This window comes from Psammomys obesus, unplaced genomic scaffold (assembly GCF_907164565.1).
Source record: "Psammomys obesus unplaced genomic scaffold, mPsaObe1.curated_primary_1811, whole genome shotgun sequence".
Classification (NCBI taxonomy): Eukaryota; Metazoa; Chordata; class Mammalia; order Rodentia; family Muridae; genus Psammomys; species Psammomys obesus.
Genome location: NW_026591178.1, coordinates 1 through 23,119, shown reverse-complemented (window position 1 = coordinate 23,119; position 23,119 = coordinate 1). Strand labels below are relative to the sequence as shown.

The 23,119-nt window shown below is 40.5% G+C and overlaps 1 protein-coding gene across 1 annotated transcript; it reads right to left on the bottom strand.

Annotated features, from left to right (window-relative positions):
* Positions 1-3: 3 nt before the first annotated feature.
* Positions 4-22,319, bottom strand: LOC129679112 (TOM1-like protein 1; the record flags this gene model as incomplete). The annotated part of the gene is made up of 8 exons (XM_055610036.1): positions 22,205-22,319; positions 12,110-12,243; positions 10,262-10,322; positions 9,827-9,944; positions 7,886-7,985; positions 2,569-2,620; positions 477-573; positions 4-32 (listed from the first exon to the last, which is right to left on the bottom strand). Coding segments are annotated over exons 1-8 (681 nt in total), but the record flags the coding sequence as incomplete, so codon positions are not given.
* Positions 22,320-23,119: the final 800 nt, after the last annotated feature.

The following is a 23,119-nucleotide window of genomic DNA, read 5'->3' as shown; positions in this document are numbered from 1 at the left end:
ATTGGGTGGCTGGAGATCATTGCTTGTTGTCACTTTAGGTGGGGGGGGAGGGAAAGACCAGTAGGTTACACATTCTGGTTATGAGGAGCATGCACAATGAATAGAATTAATAGTCTACTTACTGTAACTATTTAATTTAGATTTTAAATATATGATTTTAACAAATACAACCGAAACATAATGTTCAAATACTACTAAGTCCTAGGACTCTATATATTAACAAAAAAAGATTTTTCAGACCTCAACTAAAGTTTTGTTTATTTTAGTATAAACCGAGTACAACATTGAGTTCAGCACAAGTATTTTTACAATCTGATGTGAGTCAAAAACGGTGTCAGACCTGAGTATATTACATGCAGCTTCCACACGCAATAAGCTCTCAGCATTTCTCCTCTATTTTTGGTTAATAGTCTCTGCCAGATTCAGTCATTCTCATAGATTTGCTTATTTGATGCAAAGTGTAAAGTCCTTTGTACCTGGACGACTGGGCAACGGCGGCAGCCTCTGGCTCGATGGCGCTGCTGTGACACTCTGTACTGGCTGAAGTAATACTGAATTGGAGTGTTTCGGAAACTGAAAGCATAACACATGTTCAGGCATACATTTTCCATGAAGCATTTTTGTTACTTAGGTTTCCAGGCTTCCAGCTGGCATTTCTCCAAGTACCATATACACTCGACTGGGTGAGAACTAGTCATTTTTACTACTTTCATTTTAAAGTAATAACTACTTGTAAAATTGACTACTTTTCTGCATCGTTTTATGCTCATTATGTTCCATTTCCCATTTAAAATGTAAAATGTATTTTAAAATAACATTTTTAAGGAAGAATCAGAATTTTTGTGGCTCAATCTAGCTTCTGTTTCACCCTGAATATGAAATCTCAGCCTTGAACAGGAATGAAATTCAGTTTACAAATAGGCATGCAGTGATGCTATCAAATCAAGGCTATGAAAGATAAATTTCTTCTTTATCTAGGTTTAGGCAGCACACCCAAATAAAGATACAAACTGAGAGGCTAAGTCAGGAAAATGATAAATTTGAGGCTAACCCTGTCTGTACAGCAAGACCCTGTCTCAACCAAAAGTACTTCCTGTAATGTCCTCCTTAATCCTATGAAGTAAGTCCTGGACATCTACCTTTTGGCTACCAGGTACTGTTAAGACCAGAAGTAAACAGACGGAATACCTGATGTACCAGACAAGAAATGGAAATCATCATCCACTGGCCTGTTTTATGGTAAAAGCAGGGTAACTGGGAGAAGAAAGACAGAGGTAGAGTGGGAGCCTGCTCTGACAACCTGGTCACAGGAATGCCTCAGCCCTGGGGACCTTCAGGCAGAGCGCTGATTATTAGGGTACACAAGTTTCTGGGCTCTGAAATCAGCAAAAGCTAACATGGTTGAAGCACAGTGAGCCACGAAGTCGGGCTTCAGGCAGGAGAAGTAACGGGCGGGGTGATATTGGCATTCCAGGCTCTTACAGAATAAAACAGAACGACAAGCAGGTGGGTTTTGAGCAGATGAGTGGCATGACTGAAGGAGACTTCTTGGGTTTCTTTCTTGCTTTCTTTTTTTTTTTCCTTAAGAGTAGATGACAGTCTGGGATGGGGCTGGAGAGAAGCATTAGGAGGCAAAGGCTTAAAGCAAGCCTGGAGAGGTGAGATGTGGACAATTAACACTTTAAAAGCAGAAGGAGAAACAAGTTTAAGTGATCTTTGCCAAAGCTTGACTGTTTAGTGGAGTATGGAGTCTGCTAGAAGAGCTGGTTGAAAGTAGTTACTGGGAAGGAAAGGGTGAGTAAACACAAAAGTGACAGTGAATTCTGAGTACAGTGAGCAGTGTCCAGGCTGGATATAAAAGTTTGTTGATTGTCAAATTGTGGCTATTTTAAGGCAGGAACCAAAGCTAGGCACAGTGATTATTTAGATGGTAAAGAGATAAAGCTTCAGAGTTCAGGGCTAGCTATGGCTAAATGAGACCCCATCTAAAAGGAGAAAGAGGGAGAAACAAAAGACCCTAAAGGAATGAAAGTAGATAAGACAGAGAGGGAAGTCTGGTCATGGGGTTTGCAACACTGAAATATCAGGAGAGAAGAGGCTATGAAAAGAAATGGAAAGAAACAAGGAGTATGGGAGAGTCATATATATACAAAAGAGGAAGAGATTAACTGTTAAGGCTAGGACTGAAATTGAAGCTTAAGTGTGACTATGTGAAAGACACTGGTGACCTTCAAAAGGGTTGAGAGAGGGAGAGATGAACCACTTTGGAATCTTTACACATGAACAATGTTAAAGGAACTATAACTTTTTTTTTTCCTTACAGTGTTGGAGATCATACTAGACAGGTGTTATACCACTGAGTGAAATTATACAATCATGATTGCTAATCATCTTATCTAAGACAAGTAAAATAAAATTTGTCCATCTTCGAAAGTTTGAGGTTGCCAACAATAGCTGTGTCAACTCTAAAGTTACACAGAACAGAGCGTAAGAATCAACAAGCAGTGCTTTGGGTCGTGATCATCTGCTGACCAGGTGAACTGCTAGCAAAAGGGTTTTGTTACTCACATTATCATACGTGTGACTTGAGGCAAGGTTTTGGCTGGTCCTTTGGGCAAACCTAAGATAGTGTGACAACACAGCATGATTACCCTACAGTGAGAACACAAATGCAAAAAGTAAGATGATCTTCCTGGTCTGAAAATAAAGCCTGGAGCACACCTTCAAACTACACAAGATGACACCCCACTTCAAACTCACAAAATGATAGCAACTGCCATTTGGTTTTAGTGCCTTCCAGGTCAGGTCATGAAACTCAACATCAAAAACGGCAAATGCATCAGTCCTTGGCAGTAGCGGACTTGAGGCCCTGAAGTGTGCACAGTACATCAGTGCAAGCACAGCCTTCATCAGTCTGTCCATTCATAGCTCCCACCCATTCATTATACCTTGAAACATGAGAAGTACCGCTGAGCAAAAGTTAGGGAAGATGGGAGAGTTCCCATTCTGGGTAAAGTGGAGTAGGAAAAAAATTTTTTTTTCTCTCCCATTACTCTTACAGACTGCCACTATAAGAGCTGGGAACAAAACAAAACAGAACAAAACAAAAAAAAACAGAAAAAGAAAAAAACTGAAACGAAGCTAGTCAGGAATGTGAAAATAGTAGCAGGTTGATTGAGAAGACCAAAATTTAAGTACCAGGATACTGTTGCTGAGTTTACCCTTTTTTGTATTCTCTTCATTTGAATGCAGCCTGCACCCCAAGTACAGGTAGAAATGATTACAGTACAAAAAACAAACAAACAAACAAACAACTATTTGCATGCAGGGAGGAAGAAAGACACTTCTAGCTGCCTCTGACCCACCTTCACATCCCAAACATAACCAACCCCAGGCTGGCTGCAATGGCTCCGGAGGCAACAGGGATGGCAGGAGATTAAAAACTCTTGAATGAGGGAAACTGCCTTTCCAATTGGCTGAGCTGTGACTGCAAAAGCATGAGGAGAACTGCTGGGGTTTTTTTGTGGTTGTTTGTTTTTTTCTCCTACCATCCGTCTGGAGCAATTGCACCAGAAGAATGATGATAAGTAACTAGATAATCAGACAACCAGAGAACAGAGACGGGGAACTCCAGGACATCAGAGAAATCACAAGGTGGAGGAATTCAGGAAAACAATCTTGCAAAGTTGTTATGAAACCCTAAGATTGACCTGCTAATGTTGTGAAGTTGATCACCATAATGATGTCAAAATATTCACATCATCATTATTGGACACAACCTGCTATTGATTGACCAAGGGTGCTGTATGGCTGGGCAGATTTGAACAGCATAGCATAGGCTCTAAAACTTAGCTGACTTTCGAATCATATACACGAGGCAGGCAGAAATTCTGAAGTGAATCTAACCAAGTTCTTTGCTTACTAGGATCAAAGTGTCAACATAGATTGCATTTTACCAAAACCAAACATATACTAGTAAAAAAAAATTGCCAAAGGTATAATTCAAAATGACTAGGCATATAAAGAAACAGAAAAAAATGTAAGAGGACAGCAGACAGAAATGAATACCAAAAGAACCTGAATGCCAGAGTTATACAAAGAGATTTTAAAGCAGCTAAGATTGGAGGATAAATATTCCAAGAAGCAAGCACTCAGTAATACTTTTAAAAATAGAAAAAAAAATGGAAAGTATCAGCTAACAAGTAGAAAACATAAAAAAAAAAAAGTGAAAATTTTTAAAATGAAAAATATAACAGAAACAAACTTAGAATCAGTTTGACTGTGAGATGGAGATGACAGTACAGTTAGTGAGCTTGAACATAGATTGTAGACATGGTCCACTTTGAACTAGAGTGAAAGAGACTAAATAAGAGGCCCTAAAACACTTAGGAGATGACATAGATCCAACAACTGTAACCAGGGTTCCAGCAGGAAAACGGAATGTGTGTAGCACTGAAAATAAATAAGAGGAAATAACAGCTGAAAAGTAGTTTGGTGAAAGACAAACTCATAGATTCTAGAGAGCCTGTGTAGTGAACTGAACATTGTTCACCCTCTCCTAAAGGATACGTTCAAGTCATAATGCCTGGAACCTGTGTTGTCTTTCAGAAAAGAGTGCTCCATGCCTGCAGTTAAGGATCTTCACCTGGCTGTTCTGACTGAGCGACAAGTCCACTGTATCTTAGATAAGCTTAGCGAGATTTTAGTTGCACATAAAAGGCCCAGAGGATAGAGGCAGAATTTGGAATGGCCAATAAACCAGTGAAGCCAAGGAATACCAAGTCACCAAAACGAAGAAGAGGTAGAGGACAGATTGTTACTGAAAAAAATGCTAGACAGACTGAATTTCAGACTTCTGGCTTGCGTAACTATGAGATAATAAGTATCTGTGGTTTTAAACCATCTACTTTGTGGGCGTTTGTAACGGTAGCCATAGGAAACTAATGTACTCAGAAAACCCTACACAGATATGTCAAAAGAAATCATACCCACACATCATAAACTGCTCATTATTAAAGGAGGCGAAAACCCCCCCCCAAAAAAAAAAAAAAACCAAAAAACTTAAGGCAGAGTACACTATCTACAGAGAAATAACTACTTAATACCACTTTTTGTTTTAAGCAAACACGGGTTTGCAATTCTTCTGGGATGCTTGCTAGAACTAAAGATTTGTCCTGCTGAGTCAGAAGCTATGGGGTCTAGCAAATGACATATGATCTGCATTTTCAAGTTCACTATGTGACATTAACAGTCATCCTAGCAATCCTATGCACAGTGGAGTATAACTAAACACCAGAAGCTGAGATTTGGTTGTTTTGGAACGTTACAGGGAGACATTTGCTGCAAGGCAAATTTTCTGTGTTATTCATTCTCATGTTACCCTGCAAAGTTAACAGGACAAGAGGAAAACAGCTACTGCCTATTCCTAATTTAAGACTGCGGGTCCAAAATAAATGCAGTGTGAAGCTTATTAGATATTGTTACTTGTCCCTTATAAAGTCACCTAATTTTTTGATATTGTATCTCTACAGCCAAACACTTCAATGTTGGCCAATCTCAGAGGTAAAAACAAATTACCTAAATCAGATATGATGGCTCATGGCTATAATCCCAGAACTGAGGAGACTAAGGTAGGGAGATTACTGTGGATTTACTGCCAGCCTTGGCTACTTAGTGAGTTCTGGGTCAGCCTGTGCTATAGAATGAAGCATTCTAAGAGAAAACAAACAAACAAACAAAAAAAAGATGAAGTCAGTCAGTCAACCAACTGGTGTTTTGCTGACAGTTCTGTAAGAAATCTGAAGGTCGTTTCTCATGTTTATGAGCTACCAATATTTCCTTATGAGCCACTGGTCTTTCTGTTTTGGTGATCTTGTTAATTACTATGTGGATTCTGGCAAGTTCCATTCCTATGGCCCAGTCCCCTCTTCTGTACAAAAGGAATACTGATCATGACACTAATCAAAAGGAAAAAAAAAAAAAAAAACTCACAAAAATCTTTTGCAAACAATTACATAAAAACAACAAAGTCATAGAGCATTGCTATTTGTGGGCATTTCACAAAATTAGTGCATTTATTCTCACCAAAATCATTCCTTGTCTTCCTTTGTCGCTGTGCTTCCCATAACTGACCATGAACAAAATCAGAGAAACAGACATGTTGAAGGCTTACTATCGGGTGTAGTAAGTGCTATGCTAGGAATTTCACTTACATTTTATGGCCCTTGTGAGACTCCTAAGAAATATTCGTAGAGGAAAATGACAACTCACAGTGGCTAAGCATTTCATGCTATGTTAGACTGCTAAAAGGAAGCAAGGCTAAGACTCTGACACAGGTCTGTCTGACTGTGAAGTCTCTATTTTTCTATACCAGGTGTTGCATAGCTGTTTCCTTTAAGATTTAAACCCTTCCATCTTGGAGGGAGGTTCCTTAAAACACCGGATGTTTAAGGGGAGGGGAAACAATAGGATGTTCTACTGGTGGTTTAACATTCCATCCTCCAAGGACTCTCCTTATGCTCAGGAGGTAATCAAATCTATAGCTTCAGGAAGTCACTAAAACTGACCAGATTCCTTGGTTGGAGTATCAGTCTCAGGAAAGACCCCTGTGCTCAGACCTTTTGGTTCTGTTGCTCTCCTTATGGAGTTCCTATCCTCTCCAGATCTTACTGTTTCCCACTTCTTTCATAAGATTCCCTGCACTCTGCCCAAAGGTTGCCCATAAGTCTCAGCATCTGCATCAATAGTCTGCAGGGCAGAGCCTTTCAGAGGTTCTCTGTGTCAGGCTCCTGACTTGTTCCCTCTTTTCTCCTTCTGATGTCTATCCTCTTTGCCTTTCTGGATAGGGATTGAACATTTTAGCAAGAGTCCTCCCTCTTGATTAGTTTCTTTAGGTGTAGTTTTTAGTAGGTTTATCCTATATTATATGTCTATATGAGTGAGTATATACCGTATGCATCTTTCTGCTTCTGGGATGGCTCACTCAGGATGATCTTTTTCAGAAGACCCCTACATAGATGTAGCCCATGGCAGTTCAGTATCCAAGTGGGTTCCATTGTAATAGGAACAGGGACTGTCTCTGACATGAACTGATTGGCCTGCTCTTTAATTACCTCCCCCTGAGGGGGAAGCAGAATTACGAGGCCACAGAAGATGACAATGCAGGCACTCCTGATGAGACCTAATTGACTAGGATCAGAAGGAAGGAAAAGAAGACCTCCCCTATCAGTGGACTTGGTGAGGGGCATGTATGCAGAGGGTGGAGGAAGGGAGGGATTGGGACGGGAAGAGGGAGGGAACCACAGGGGGAATACAAAGTGAATAAAGTGTAATTAATAAAGAATTTAAAAAAAATGGCCAGATTCACTAGGTGCCGCCTTCTCCCAGCACATCAGCTATAAGGACAGCTAAGAGACTCTCTGAGACAAGAGATGCTGCCTAGAAGAGGCTTAGACCAGCAGAGGCACCTGGAAGAAGATGAGACCAGCTAAGGTACTTGGAAGAAATAGAACAACTGAGCTACCTGGAAGAGAGACACCCTCTTGTGAGACGACTGCAGGTTCTACAATGATACCCAGTTTTCCAGCTTCCATGAACTGTCACATATGCTGAGGTAGGCTTTTTGGTGCTGCAGCTTCTTTAAGTCATTTCTGCTCCCGTAAGTAACCCCTCACCCATACTCCTGTAAGTAATGCCAATAAAACTCACGGTTCACCATGTTAGAGTTTGGTGGTTTATCTGTACTTTGGTCTGCTGTGCGATCCCTGTGTGGGGTGAATAGATGCTTTTTGGTGTCTCCCCCAAAATAGTGTCACACAAAAAACATATTTTCTTACATAAGGAACTGGAATGCCCTGGCATTCCCTGGTGTTGCTGACATACTTACAGGGTGGGTATTTCTGTATTTTCTGATGCTAGCAAATCCACTTGTGGATGAAGACTGGGATACAAGTTGTTTGTGGTGACAGGGCTTGGAGAGTTGACACCTAGAATATAAAATGTATTTGTTTGTTTGTTTGTTTTTTTAAGTGATTTTTATCGTGCTCATGGGTACCATTATTATGCTCAATTTTCTGCAGTTAAAAAAATGATTAATTTAACATGCCACAGAGGGCCTCTGAAAGGCTCTGCCCTGCAGACTATCAAAGCAGATGCTGAGATCTATGGCCAACTGTTGGGCAGAGTGCATGGAATCTTATGAAAGAAGTGGGAAATAGTAAGATCTGGAGAGGATAGGAGCTCCACAAGGAGAGCAACAGAACCAAAAAATTTGAACACAGGGGTCTTTCCAGAGACTCATACTCCAACCAAGGACCATGCATGGTGATAACCTAGAACCCCTGCACAGATGTAGCCCATGGTAGTTCATTGTCCAAGTGGGTTCCATAGTAATGGGAAGAGGGACTGCCTCTGACATGAACTGATTGGCCTGCTCTTTGATCACTGAGGGGGGAGCAGCCTTACCAAGCCACAGAAGATGACAATGCAGCCACTCCTGATGAGATCTGATAGACTAGGATCAGAAGGAAGGAAAGGAAGACCTCCCCTATCAGCAGACTTGGGGAGGAGGCATGCAAGGAGAAGGGGGAGGGAAGGTGGGATTAGGAGGGGAGGAGGGAGAGGTTTATGAAGGGATACAAAGTGAATAAAGTGTAATTAATAAAAATTAAAAGCAAAACAAAACAAAATGATTAATTTAGACTTCTGTTGCCATAAAATCATATGGCTTCCTCTAAGAGAGACTGAAAAACATCAGTATAGGGGACAGAAAAAGAGACGAAGACAATCCTTGCCACATAAAAAGGCTGTCATACATGGAAAATATTATATATGGGATTTTCAAGCTGATCCAAAACAGAGACAATTGCACATGTCTTCTGCCTAGCACAAAAGTGAACACTTACAATTTCTATAGAACTTCACTTCTTAGCTCTTAAATTGTCATAATTTTAAGACACCAAAAGGGAATAATTATCTTTTTTCTTTTTTTTACCAAAAATCCAAAATAAAAACCCACAAAAACTCTGTATTGCAAGTGGTCCCACAAATCTCACTGGATTATGTAAGGAAGATATCAATATTTCAGAAATGAAGAAAGCTGTAAGGAAACCACAAATTCAATACTGAATACTTTTGCTGTGGAAACACCAAAATGTAAGGGAAAAACAAATTATGGTTTGGCTGAACTCTAATTGTAGATTTTTTTTTTCATCATGCTTATTTTGTACCAATAAGAACACTTGTTGGAAATAAGGATAGAAGATAGCAAAAGTTAGCTAAGGTAGGATATTCCAAGCCTGCAGTGCATCATTTCATTTGTCTTCACAATGTTTTCAGGAAACCACTGCTTCTCCTCAGAGAGTAGGGAAGACTCAAAGTTTAGGGGGGGCAGAACTGGACCACCAACTTGCATTTCTCACTGCCTTCTCATTTCACCACCATTCAGTTTTGCCTCATAACCCCTGAATTCCTTTGTCTGCATCAGTTAGTCCCTTATTTGATGCTGTACAACAGAGGCATATCTCAATAGAAGTCCATGTTCAGAAGAGATTTAACTATTGGCTAGCAAGAAGTAAAACCTCTGCGGGTCAGGTAAATTCCACGGGATTCTGATTCAGTGGGACGAGTTCCAAAACCCTCCCTGACACACCCGATTCGTTTGCTGCATCTAACCCAACTAAGTTGCAGGGAAGTGACTACATGTCCTGGTAAGAGTTCTCTCGTGACTGACTTCTGCTTGTCAGGAGGCATTCAACTAGGAAAGCAGGGAGAACTCTCTCCTATCAGGCTCCTCTGTTGGGGAGAGGAGAGCTGGGTGCTTATTTACTTAAGCCTGACAGCTGAGCATTCACGGTGCTGAGACCTCCTCCATTGGACACGGGCACTGGCACGACAGGACTTAGGTCCAGAAGATCACAGGAAGGAGCAGAGGGCTCGTTGGAAGTCTGGAAACAAAGCAAAGAAAGATACAGTTTAGGGGGGAAAAATCATGCAACTTATCATGATTCTCTCCACACACATTCCTTTGGATAGTTTTTGAGGAAAACTTTAGCCATGAGGCCATAGTATAAATCACATCTTACTAAGTACACGAGTCCTTGTTTGGAGTTACGACTTAAGATGGAAACCACACCACCAAAGCCAATGCAGGCTGCTGTTGTGTGTTTCCTTTTAAAGAGATGTTCTTAGGCAATCTTTGCTTCCTGAAGGATAGTTAGGAAGATACACAGTCATTTACTTTATGGCGTTTCTAATGACTTACATTGGTGGTTTCCTTCGGGCTCCTATTCTGTTCCAGAAGCCTTTGTTGGTTTCGAGTAAACCTGTTTAAATTAGCACAGTGCAACATCACTTATCGCACAAAGCCTAGCATTATCAAATACACTGTTAGCCACTACAATGACGCTGAGCCTCACCCTTACTCAACTCCAGGAAAATGCTTTTAGTAACTCTTTTCCAGGAGTGGGGGTATGGCTTAGAGATAAGAGTTTGAAGCTCTGCATTCAGTCCCACAAAATAGCCACTAAACCCTTTTGTATAGTTCATAGAGTACCACCCTTTCAGAGAAAATTGTGAGGAAATACAAACATGGAAAAAAAAAAAGCACTTGATAAATCCTGTTTTCTAGAAACTAGCTCTATTAGTAATCTGTACAGTACATGTAATTTCTAAGTGAATTTTATTTGTAATTAAATTTTATTTATTTATCTCAACTACTTTGAGATAGTTTTGCCACGTAGCACAGGCTAGACCTATGATCTTCCTGCCTGAACCTGAGTGCTAGAATTATAGCACTCTACTGACTGCAAAGGTATGGAGATCGAGGCTCCATTAGGACCTCCAAAATGAAATGTAGCCCTGCTGAAGTCTGGAATCCAGTCCAGAGACACTCACTTGCACCTTCTACCCTGGAGAACTTAGTTTATGAACTAATAATAAATCTGTGTTGCTTCAAACCACGGAGCTCATGGCAGAAAAGCAGAACTGACGAGCATCTTTCCTGGCAGCCCCATTTCTCTATCTCAGGATTCAAGGACCACAGTCACCGTGGTACATCTTGTTCAGAGCTGAGTCAGACCAAGCAATCCAATTTGCTGATCTAGACCAAATAAACCAACGTTCTTTCTCAGAGGAAGCATTTAACCAATGGTCTTACAGTTGGCAACAGAATCCTCCCAAATGAAAACCAGACAGCAGCAGCAATACTGAAAACCATGTGGTGCTCTTAGATACTTTTATGCTTCTAGAGAATTATGTCACAAGAAAGAGCAAGCATTGTGAGTTGGTCCAGTGCTTAGACCATGGTGTCTGGGCTCACAGTCATGTTTTCTTACAAAAACTGCTGTCCCTAAGAGGCGTTGGATGTGAGACCATGAAGTATAGCTGTTGGCTTTGTCTTCCTGATTCTCTTGGCTCATTATTGATGGAGGAAGGTAAAGAGTGAAAAATCTTTGTGATTTTTTAAAAAGTTTTAATGGAATACTAATAAGGAGGAGTAAAATGGCAATTCAATGTAGAAAGTATTGGAGTATAATTCAGTGAGAGAGCACCTGTTTGCCAGAGACTAAGTCCTGAGTTTAATCCTAGCATTACATGAAAATATCTCATGGATGTCAACATGTTACCTTGTTGGCTGTTTTAAATATTCATTATTTCATTTATTCCTGAAAAAAAAAAATCAACCCCTCCAAAGATAGATTTTTTTTTTTTTAAAAGGAAGGCTTCCGAATGTTAGGAAACTAATCTATATCCTCTTATATCATCTAGATTTGAATTTAGGCCTGCTCACTTCTTTCTTATGCCAGACTTGCCTCATTCTTCATCTGTTTGTTAGAAATGTAGCCAATATGCAATTAAATAGTCCCAGTAATTCTTAATAGTAACAGCATGTTTCTAGGGTGTCTGTTGAGTCACTTCAACTCCGAAGAGCACTTCTGGTATTTGGGGAGTAGTGGCCACACAAGAGAAAACTATTCTATCCACCATGCCACTCCTATTGAGAGAAAAAGATGTAGAAAGAATACTCCGGTGGGTTCTCTAGAAGGAATGCTGACTACATGGTGGGGAAACTAGATCCAGAAGAGGGTGAAAAGGCACACGATCTGCTCACCTCTCATACCCCAGGATGGCGTTATTCAGGTCCTCATTCACTTGAATTAACTCAACAGTCACATCTTCATTTTCCACGACCACCAGCAGGTCCATGATCCTCTCCTGCATCTCCTGACCCGTCTTGTAAAGTTTCTGTGAGGCATGAGGAAAGGTTTCTTTTTCCATGCTGGGGTTGCTCTTTAAAAACCACTGACTCAGCAGTCTACATACAAGTCTACATACATCCGCGATCACTCCCACGCTGCCACCCAGGGGCCATCAAGCTTTTCAACTGCGGACAGTTCGTCCTTCCATCAGAGGGTGGCAAAAGAAGGCAGAATTTTTTATTTTTATTTTTTCTCTAAAAGTACAATGTGGTACGCTGAAATGCTGTATGGAAATTCTAGGCGCCCCGTTTAATAACTGAGCTTATTGGAAGGGAGAATTCCTTGTCTTCTAGATTTTAGTTTTCCCACTAATAAATGAAAAATAACCACGTGCCACATCTACCTCCAGGGCTGGCATGAAGAGCGAATGAGATGTGTGAGATGGAGCTCTGTAACTACAGAGCATAAACATGAACTGTTGTTGTCATTATTAGCAAGGGCAGAAGAGTAGTTAAGAAGCATTTACAGCACGGGGGCGTAACTTTACTTCCTGTTCCATGTATTTAAGCCTCTAATGTTTATAGCTACATCACATTCAATATAAACGGAACCAGGATTTAAAAGCTCATTGCGGATAATGACCTTATTTGGACTACTTCAAATCACTGCCTTGAGCCAAGACATTACCCCACAGCCAGCTTTTTCTCATAAGCGTCATCTGCATCCATAGAGCACTTAACTGATTCAGCAACCTCAAGGTTCAGTCTGGGGAATCTACATTTTCCTTAACAAGTGCGCCAAAGTGTTTCTTAAATGTCCTGACATTTGAAATCCGCTGCCTTGCAACCGACTTCCTTTTAGCTAACCTCCAATAAACCCAAGGTGCACAGGCTTATATTAGCATCAACTCCATCCATCATGGCTACATTCTTCTGTGCATCAGCCCAGTATCAGCAGGCAAAACTACAGGGATGTCTCCACTCTCTCAGCAACAGCATGAGAACTTGCTTACACATCATGCAATTATACAATCTGACTTCCCAAGAAAGGTGCACTGAAAAATCTATGCTTCACTAAACCATTCAGAATCTCAGACACTCACTCTAAGATGAGACTCCTGACAGGAGATCCGGAAATAAAATAATTCAAACTATTACTAACTGGCATTTAGACCATCTCTGCAAAAACATGAAAATATTTAGAGGACAAAATTAAATAAAAAAGAAAGGTGATAGGCTGGAGGGAGGGGGTGATAGGCATTATACCCACAGTGTCAAGCCAGATAAACTGTCCATGGGGTAAAAGTTTTGTTTGTTTTCCCCCCAGATCTTAAATACTTGCTACTAGGGCCATCTAGTCTCAGGCAACTGTTCAACTCTGCACTCTAACACAAGAATGCAGGAAAGGAAGTCCCATAGTAGGTGTGGCAGGTAGGAGGCTATAGGCAAAGAGATAAGACTTTGGGGACTCAGTAGACCAAAGGTGGCTCCAACACAGTCATAGGAAACGATGTGTTTGAAGCCCTGCAGTGACCAGCATACAGCAAGGTGTGAATAAATGCATCCTCGTTGCCTAAGGAAGGGTCACTAGAAGATTTCCCAGATAATTAATATAATTTGTAACACTTCCACTATTGCTTAGGTCCTAATATCACCAATGGATGAATGATTCTTTTATTCTTGCTTCCAACTGTACTGAAAGTTGTACAGAAAGTTCTCCTCTTGATGCTCTTAGGAAGCCCTGCTAGAACAGGGTCAAAATCAAGGAAGGCAATGGTGTTAGATGCCCAAGACAAAAATGTAGAAATTAATTGAAATGAATTTGCAGCCAGCATCAATAGCTCCAGTCATGGGAAGACCCTCCCTTTGCCCTTTGGAAAGACAGATGGAGAGGAAACATGAAAGGAACAGCACATCTCAGCAGGCTTACAAAGCAGAATGTGAAAAAATTCTTCAAAAGCCAGCCCACTCTGATCTTTGCAATTGATGTCTGTCTCAGAGGAGGGCCACACCACCTGCAAACAGCAGAGATCAAGCACTGCTGACCCCCCCAAAAAACAAAACAAAACAAAAAACAGGGGCCAGAGTGCTCCATGCAGGCCTTTATTGGGCTACGGATGCAGGGAGTAGAAAGAGAGGGACAGTGGCTAATGTATGTGTCCATCACAGAAGCCAGAACTGTCTATTATAAAAACACACGCTATGGTGTGTTTGACAATTGCAAAGGCTTTGGAACACAACACAGAGGCTCAATAAGAGCTTCCTTTCCCTGAGCTGTCTCCCTGACTTTCATGGAACGTGTAGGAAATAAGAAAGGAGATGCAACTTCCAGCACCAAACTATGGTCACCCCACATTCCCAACAAGGAATGCACTAAAACAAACAAACAAAAATACACAACAACAGCAAAAACCGAAGGAAAGAAAAGATGGCTAAACAACCCTTTTGAAAAAGGAAACACAGGAAATAGTATGTGTTCATGAAAGCTTCTCTGGAAATAGTCTCTGTATGGCAATGACCCCATTATCTGCCCGAAGCACATTTCCTTTCTCACAGCATTCCCCACCCAGCCTGCAAGAGACAAACAGCACGCCTGTCTGCTCAAAGGAAAACCTCTCTCACTCCGAACCGGAACAAACTGCCAATGTAACCCTCATAAGCTCATTAACTTACTACAACTCTCTCAGCTTCCCCACTCTATTGCCTCAACAATTTACTTCTTGAATGTGCTGGTCTTCAGAAACTTCCAACTTCTTTTGCCCTGAAGTTTTCATTCTTCAACAGGGCATTGATGCATACAACTCAATGGATATTTAATTAACTCCTCTAGTATTAAAAGCACACGCTGTAAATAAACATTTGAAGTACGGTGGTTAGGCAACTAGTCAAACATTAGCTAGTTTGAAGTCACTGAGGATGGCCAGCTCCCTCAGTCAGCTCAAGACCCCACATCCTATGTTCTTGCAAATGCTCATTCTAAAGAAGGAGGATGTATCACCATTGCCCTTCTTTAGAATGGAAGTAATGGTAGTTAATCATAAGAAACCTTTCTCCTAAAGGACTTAGTGGTTGATAATACCCTTTGATTAAAAACAGCAGGAATTTCCTTTGCCTAGGCAAGGCCAGAACCTCCTGGGCAAGAAGAAAATCCTGTTACACAACTTCAGAGAACAGCCTGAAACCAGAATATGAAGAGAAACATGATATTCCTGAACATGTTAAGACCACTAAGGGAATAACTACCTCCTTAATGGCATACATACTTTAGATACCATTCCCTCTGTGTGTTTGCTTGCTAACCCTCTGGGCTAAGACTGCCTTTTCTAACTTAGAAAGCTTTTTCTTTTCCCTCTTCCCCATTTCAGACACCAGCCAGAATCCTAAGCCTGCCTGCCCTGATTCCTTTGGGCATTCTCACTCCCTGTGAACCGCCCCCCAACCCTCTAGCAGCTGCTCAGAATTCCGTTGCTGAGCCAGCTCACTTCCCTGACCTCTAACTCAGAAAGCATGACTTTCTTTCAGGGCTCCATCTCCCTCCTTGCAGCAGCTGCCAATACCTCCAGCTTGTTTGTTTGTCATGCTGCTGCTTTCTCAAACTCTGGAGTTAGTTTTGAAACTTTTTTATGTACAAGACTAAGAACTTGCAGAAGGGAGCCCATGCTTCTCAATGTCACTGTGATGACTTTAAAAGCAAAGGCCTTAGTTAACTGCCTCAAGTTCCTTCCAAAAAACCCCCACAAAACTCATTCAGATTTCTAACCTGTGGCTAAAGCACACAGGTTAGAAATCTGCAGCCAGTCCTGGATTCCAAACAGGAAAGGAATTGGTACCAATAGACTTTTCCTTGGGAGAGCAGGTTATTCAACACTTCATCACGTTATCCTGTGTGTAAATGGTCCCCTTTCTGACTATACAGCTTAGCTCTAAAGGGAAGGAGACACAGTCCAAGATACTTGAAAAGCCTATTCTGCTCCACTTCTTTATTTTTTAAATTTTTTATTTATTACAATTTATTCACTTTGTATCCCAGCTGTTGTAGCTCCCTCCCTTATCCCGTCGCAGTCCAGCCTCCCTCCCTCTTCTCCTTCCATGCCCTTTCCCAAGTCTACTGATAGGGGAGGTCCTCCTCCTCTTACATCTGACCCTAGCCTATCAGGTCTCATCAGGACTGTCTGCATTGTCTTCCTCTGTGGCCTGGTAAGGCTGCCCCCCCCCCCCCTTCAGGGGGAGGAGATCAAAGAGCCAGCCACTGAGTTCATGTCAGAGATAGTCCCTGTTCCCTTTATTAGGAAACCCACTTGGACACTGAGCTTTCATGAGCTACATCTATGCAGGGGTTCTAGGTTCTCTCCATGAATGGTCCTTGGTTGGAGTATCAGACTCAGGAAAGACCCCTGGGCCCAGATTTTTTTGGTTCTGTCATTCTCCTTGTGGAGCTCCTGTCCCTTCTAGGTCTTTCTATCTTCCCCTTCTTTCATAAGATTTCCTGCATTCTGCCCAAAGTTTGGCTATGAGTCTCAGCATCTGCTTTGATACCCTGCTGGGCAGTCTTTCAGAGGCCCTCTGTGGTAAGCTCCTGTCCTGTTCCCTGTTTTCTCCATCTTCCAAGGTCTATCCCATTTGCCTTTCTGAATGAGGACTGTCTGCTTCACTTCCTATGAGTGACAAAAACAATGAGAACAGCCAAAGGATAACTGCTTTTCCTTCCTTTTCTTTGCCTTTTTTCCCCCCTTTATTTTCTGTTTTTTTTTTTTTTTTTCTTTTCTTTTCTCTCTCTCTTAACTGGTTTACAAATTATCTTCCCAGGATCCAATTTTATTTTCCAATGCTCTTATGTTTCTCTAGTAAGCGAATTCAAAGTTTTCTCTATTTACATTTTCAAGATCTGGATTCCCTTTATTCTTCTCCTCTGTCCTACAAAACAAGGGCAAAACAAGAAAAGAAAACCCAGTAGGTGTGGTGGTATATACTTGTGACAACTCAAGAGGATGAGGTTGGAAAGCAATGAGCACAAGGCCACACTGGCTAGCACCACAAGATCTTGTCTTAAAAATGGAAAAAGGAAGAAAAGAAGAAGGGGAAGGGGTACTCAGAAAGGAGAAGAAAGTACCAAGAAGGAAACTAGCTGTTCAGGGCAACATGCCCAAAGCCCAGTGCACAAAATGTCAAGGAAGCGAATCCAGGGAAGATACAGGGCAATTCTTTATTCCTCAGGCATATTTAAATAACACTGACTGCAGCCTCCCAAGCCTCACACTCTATGCAGGCAAAAGGAATCCAGTCTCCACCCAGTGAAGTTCTAAGTCCACAGTAACACAGCAGTAAGGAAAAGAGCTATCTACCTCTGACTCAAAAGTACAGGAGTGCTGTGAGTCAGCAGGGCTTCGGGATCTAAAGGCTTAACACAGACCTGGAGAACAGGGAGGGCTTCCAAGTGATTAGATTCAGATAGAAGGGCACAGAGAACAAGTTCCAAATAAATGGAGTCACCATGAACAGATGCACAGAAAACAAGAGGCCTCAATGCTAGCAAATAGTCACTGGTTACATTTGTGTGCTGAAAAGGCCCAGCAAGTTGAGTGGAGACTGCTCCTATTTGCTGACTACCTTCCTTCCATTTGTCTTCCAGACCCAAAGATCACACACTGTTCTGATGACCACAATGCCCACTGGTTTCTGACAGGGTTCAACTAACAGGGTATGCTGGCAGGTGATAGGCAGAAGGAGTGAGAACATCTTCTGGGTATTCACTCTGTCTGCTTCTACCGGTGGTGTGATGTGCTCAAGACACCCTCTGCACAGAATTCCTTCCTGTCCATAATTCCACCTGGATGCTTATATCTTCTCCAATGACAATCTAGGCTCACGCTGAGCCTCTAGAATCCCCTGCAGTCCTCTGAAGACGGCCAATCAGGAAGTAAGAGTTTATCTTCCATTACCCAGGATTGACCTGACATTGGGCAATCACAGTTCAGACAGGTATAAGAAAATTGAAACAGTGAAAAATAAGCTAAAGAATCACTTTTTTTTTTTTTTTTTTTTTATCTAAAGTCAACCCTTCCTGATCTCACTTATAAATATTTATCTTTAAACATAGGCTCCTAGTCATTTCTCTGCACAGAAGACTACATGTGTTTCGTTGTTTTGGCTTAACCACAATAGTTGATTAGAATAAAGAAAGTTAATTAGAGTAAAAATGAAATTAAGAACAGCTTTGTTCACACCATCCCTTTATGTATTACTTACAAAAAGCATAGGAAGAAATTTAAAGTTCAGTGTTGTACAGTCTTTGTAACCAAGTAGATCTGTGTCAGAATTGAGCATGGCTGGATTCTAACGTTGACTCATCACCTAAGTGTCCTTATGATGAAGAGCAATTCACAGCCGTGGGCTCTAGCATCAGAACAGCAAGCAACAAACGACTATCATACTTGAAAACCACTACACCGCTGCACCCACAGACCGAAACCAAAAGATATTTGTTCTTAATGGAATATCATATAAGACCCGGTTCACACACTTAAATGGAAAATCTCAGCATACATTTTTTATTGAAGGATTGTTTGGTATGGATGGGTGAGAACATGAGAGGAAAGTCATAAATTACTTCATTTTAGGGCTTACAACAGGTTTGAGAAGATCATGTTAAACTAGAAATATTGCTGCGGGAAATTTTAAAATGCTACCTGTAACATACCCTACAAATTGTACATCTAAAAATGGGTCAATTGTGGTTTTTTAAAGTATTACTTCATATGAACTCCAAAGATTGATTCTTCTTTTATTCTCCTATACTGATGAGATGCCATTAATATTACTTTCTGTTTATTAAATCTGATGAAAGATCTTCATTTTATACAACTAGGAAAAGTCCAATGAAAATAGAGAACTCCAAGAATGTTGAGTAAAATTGTACAATGCTAAGTAAAATATTCTAAATAAAATACACCTACATTGAGCCAGGTGTACTGTCACGCACCTTTAACCTCAGTATTTAGAAGACTGAAGCACAAGGACTGGCATGAGTTGGCAGGCTGGGCTTCACAGTGAATACAAGAATAGCTTGGATTATAAAGCAGGACCCTGATTTAAAAAAAAAATAATCTGCCTCTCCAAGTTATATTACTCTTACGTTTTCTATTATACATTTAGCAAGCAGAGGTTCTTAGATCAAATACATTTGTAAATGTTGGATTAAGCAGCCTTTAAAATATCATATATCGTACCTGTTATGTTATAACATCATAACTTCACAAATGTTTAAAAGGAGAAGTACAGTAGGCTATTTGTTTTGTTTTTGAGACAAGTTCTCACTGTATAGCCCTAGTTGGCCTGTAACTCACTACATAGACCAAAGTGGCCTCCAACTAACAGATCTATCTGTCTCTGCCTCCCACTACAAGGCATGCACGCACCACTATGTCCGGAAAAACTGGTTTTGTAAATTTACCAGCCTTGTATCATTTCTTATAGTTTATACCACATACTTTAACAACAAGGATAAATGCGTTCTTAAGTTGTTTCCTAAAATGTGGCCTTCCTTCCATAGAATCAAAGCCACAAGAAGGATCTTTTAAAGGTAGATCTAGTTTTATAAATTCTCAGATTTCTATGCTCATTCATCTACTTATTCATCACTCATTCATCACTCTATGGCCCAAGCTATCTTGAACTAACAAAGCAGGCCATATTAGTACCAACTGGAGATATTTCTGCCTCAGCCTCCAGCCTCTCCTGGAATTCTAATTAAGCTCCCTCTAGGGTATAACATGAGGTCCCCAGTAAAACAGGGAAGAGGACAAATCTAGCTATTCTCATCTAGAACTTGAGGTTTTCAAATTGGGGGCTGAAATCATATTATAGATAACATACCTTACTGATAGCATAAGCCCTCGTACATTGATGGGAGGCACGGTGCTTTGAAGGGTGTTTGTGAGGTCCTAGTGGTTTCTGCTATGGGCTTGCATAGATAAAGAGAGATTGCCTGTGGGATTCCTTTGTTTAATTTTTATAACAATATTTAAGGAAGTTTGTGGGAGATGTGTGTGTGTGTGTGTGTGTGTGTGTGTAAAATGTTTCTAGGTGGGACCTAGTACTAGGACAGTCTTTTTTCCTACTGCTGGGAATATCTAGAAAGACAGTAGAAAGTTGATAACCCAGAAGATCAGACACCCCTGTAGCCCAGCCAGCATCATACCATTCACAAACTTGAACGCTGCACGGCAATAACAACCACATGCTGCAGAGGTGGCATCCTCTCGGCATGGGTCAGCAGACAATGGACAACAGCTGGAAAGAGCCTCTCACAAGATGTAAGAGACAACAACACAGGAATATGTAAAGAAGAGTCCACATGGCAGATAGAAAACAGCTTTAAAAATGATTACTGTCAGAAACAGGAGAAAACAACCACAACAACAACAAAAAAACTGGCAACGCTATAGAAATCCACATAGAGCTTTAAACAAAAAGGTAATAATTGAAATTATTTGGTAGGAAGGCTGACTAGGGAAACTGACACATACGTTTTTAAGAAACAATGCATCAAATGCAGATTTTTTTTTCAAGGACTACAGCTCAAACAAATGAAGAAAAGAGATAATAAAATCCAACTGCAAGTCTCATTGTCTATAAAACTATGTACAACTAGAAAGAATGGAAGACAGCTACAATAAGAACTAAATATTTCTTAAAACTGAAACTGATAAGGCTGATAAGGATCTAGAAAACTACCAAGCAGGAAAATTGGGGAATTTTTACGTGTACATACATACACAAATATCTCATAGCAGAAAGATGAAATGCCAAAAAAAAAAAAAAAAAAAAAAAAAAAAAAAATTAGAGGGGAAAAAAACCACAAAAAAAAACTAGGAAAAAAATAGCTTATTGATTATGAAACAAATCAGGAGGAATCAGAGCTTGATGACTGTTGTCATCAGCACCATAGGATGCAGGAGAACAATGGAACATCTTCGTCCAAAGACTCAGGGAAAAGAACGCTATGCCTAGAATCTACCCAGCTACATTAACTGGCATTTAACATGGAACAACAACAACAAAAAAGTTCTTGGATATACTGGTACACAAAGTTTACTCCTAGTAGGATGGTTTGCTTCAGCCACTGAAAATAAGAGTAAGTAGGAGGAAGGTAACACCAGGATGGGAAATGAGGAGTGGGGCTCAGAGCTGACTGAAAACACGAGGAGGTTTTCTTAACTTTCCAGAAAGACTTAGAAACTCACTTTCCCCCCTAACTGCCTCTTAAACCAATGAACTGATTAGGGGATTATATATCTTACTGTTTCATTTTGTTAGACAGAGTCTTCCCGTGTTGCTCATGCAATGTTGGAAACCCCTGCACCCAAGAGATCTTCCTGCCTAAGCCTCCCAATTGCAAGCATTACATATGTACGTACGTGCCTCAGTGTAATTAGCAAATACTACAATTTAACATTGATAATTAAAAACCAATAGAGGGAAGGAGATGGAGAAAAAGTGTGGGATAGCCATCCAGCCACTCATGTGGGTTCAGGTACCAAAGGACCCGGTATTAGTACTCTACTCACAATCATGCCAAGGGCTGACACATTTTCACCCGAGCATTTGCGCTACTTTACTATGTTGTTTACAAGCAAACCTAGCTAAGGCCTAGGACAGCCCCTTCATTTCTACACCCTTACCTATATCACAGCTATTCAGTGTTAGATGAACAGAGGGACAAGAGGCAATTTCACGTGCTTCAAATGTGAGGCTGGATTGCATGTCACTGAGGCTATAAATTACAGTAAATAATTTCTTATAAAAAGCCAGGCTTGATTATGTCCGTTACTACTGCATCTTTGACAAAATGATTACTAGATCTTTTCATTAAGTTTAGAATCAAAGAAAGCCGGGATCTAAGGGGACAGACCATTAGATGCTATTAACGAAGCTTTCCATCTCTGAAGTGCAAAGTTTTCTGAAAATAACTTTTCAGAACTCTCTGCCCAATTGTCCCTGGGCTCATACCTTCAGGAGCTCTACGTCTTCAGGGTTTTCAGACCCAGGAGTGTTCTCCATCAATATGGCAGTCATGACTTTCACATTCATTTTCACCATATCCAATTCACTATGCAATTTCCCGATCTGTGGAGAGCAATGTAGCCTCCAGTCATGAAGAGTGATACACAGACAGTTGGCTGTCTTCCTTCCTGCCCACGGGACAAATGCTGGAATATCAAATGCCTTTGCAACATGCAATGTTTTCAAATATACGGAGGTTTGTCTCAGCATACGTATAATTATTTTACAAATTATACCCTGCTGTTTCCTGAATAGACTTGGTATTTCTTCTAAGAAAACCACAGATATGCCTCAGGAAAGTTAAAGAAACAAAATGATCTGGACCAATATGGAGAAAGAAGGGAATAACTAGCAGTAGAACTTAATAGGAATATGGAAAAAACGAGAAACGTTTTCACATTTTTTTACCCTGATTTTCTGGTAAACAATCAGAAAATAAAAGGAAAAAGGAAGGAGGCATAGTTTCAGAGTTATCATGGTATTACAGAAAGAAAAATAAAAGAGGAACACTTTTTAAAAAATGGTTTAAATTCTAAGAGGAAGTGATTATATGGCTTTTTAAAGTAAGAAATGCTGAATAATATTAATATAAAGCCTTCAAATTAATATAAAGTCTTCAACGATATCCTTTTAACACACAGATATAAATGAGCATCATTAATTATATTCATCTAGATCTCTTATAAACAGAGACTAAGGAGAAAATGCAATCCATTTGGTACAATTAACATAGGTAATAAGACAACGTACTACTGTGCTCTCTGAAATGGAAACAAAACACAGGAGTCAGTGGATGGAGTATGTGTGAGAAAGAGTGTGTGTGTGTGTGTGTGTGTGTGTGTGTGTGTGTGTGTGTGTGTG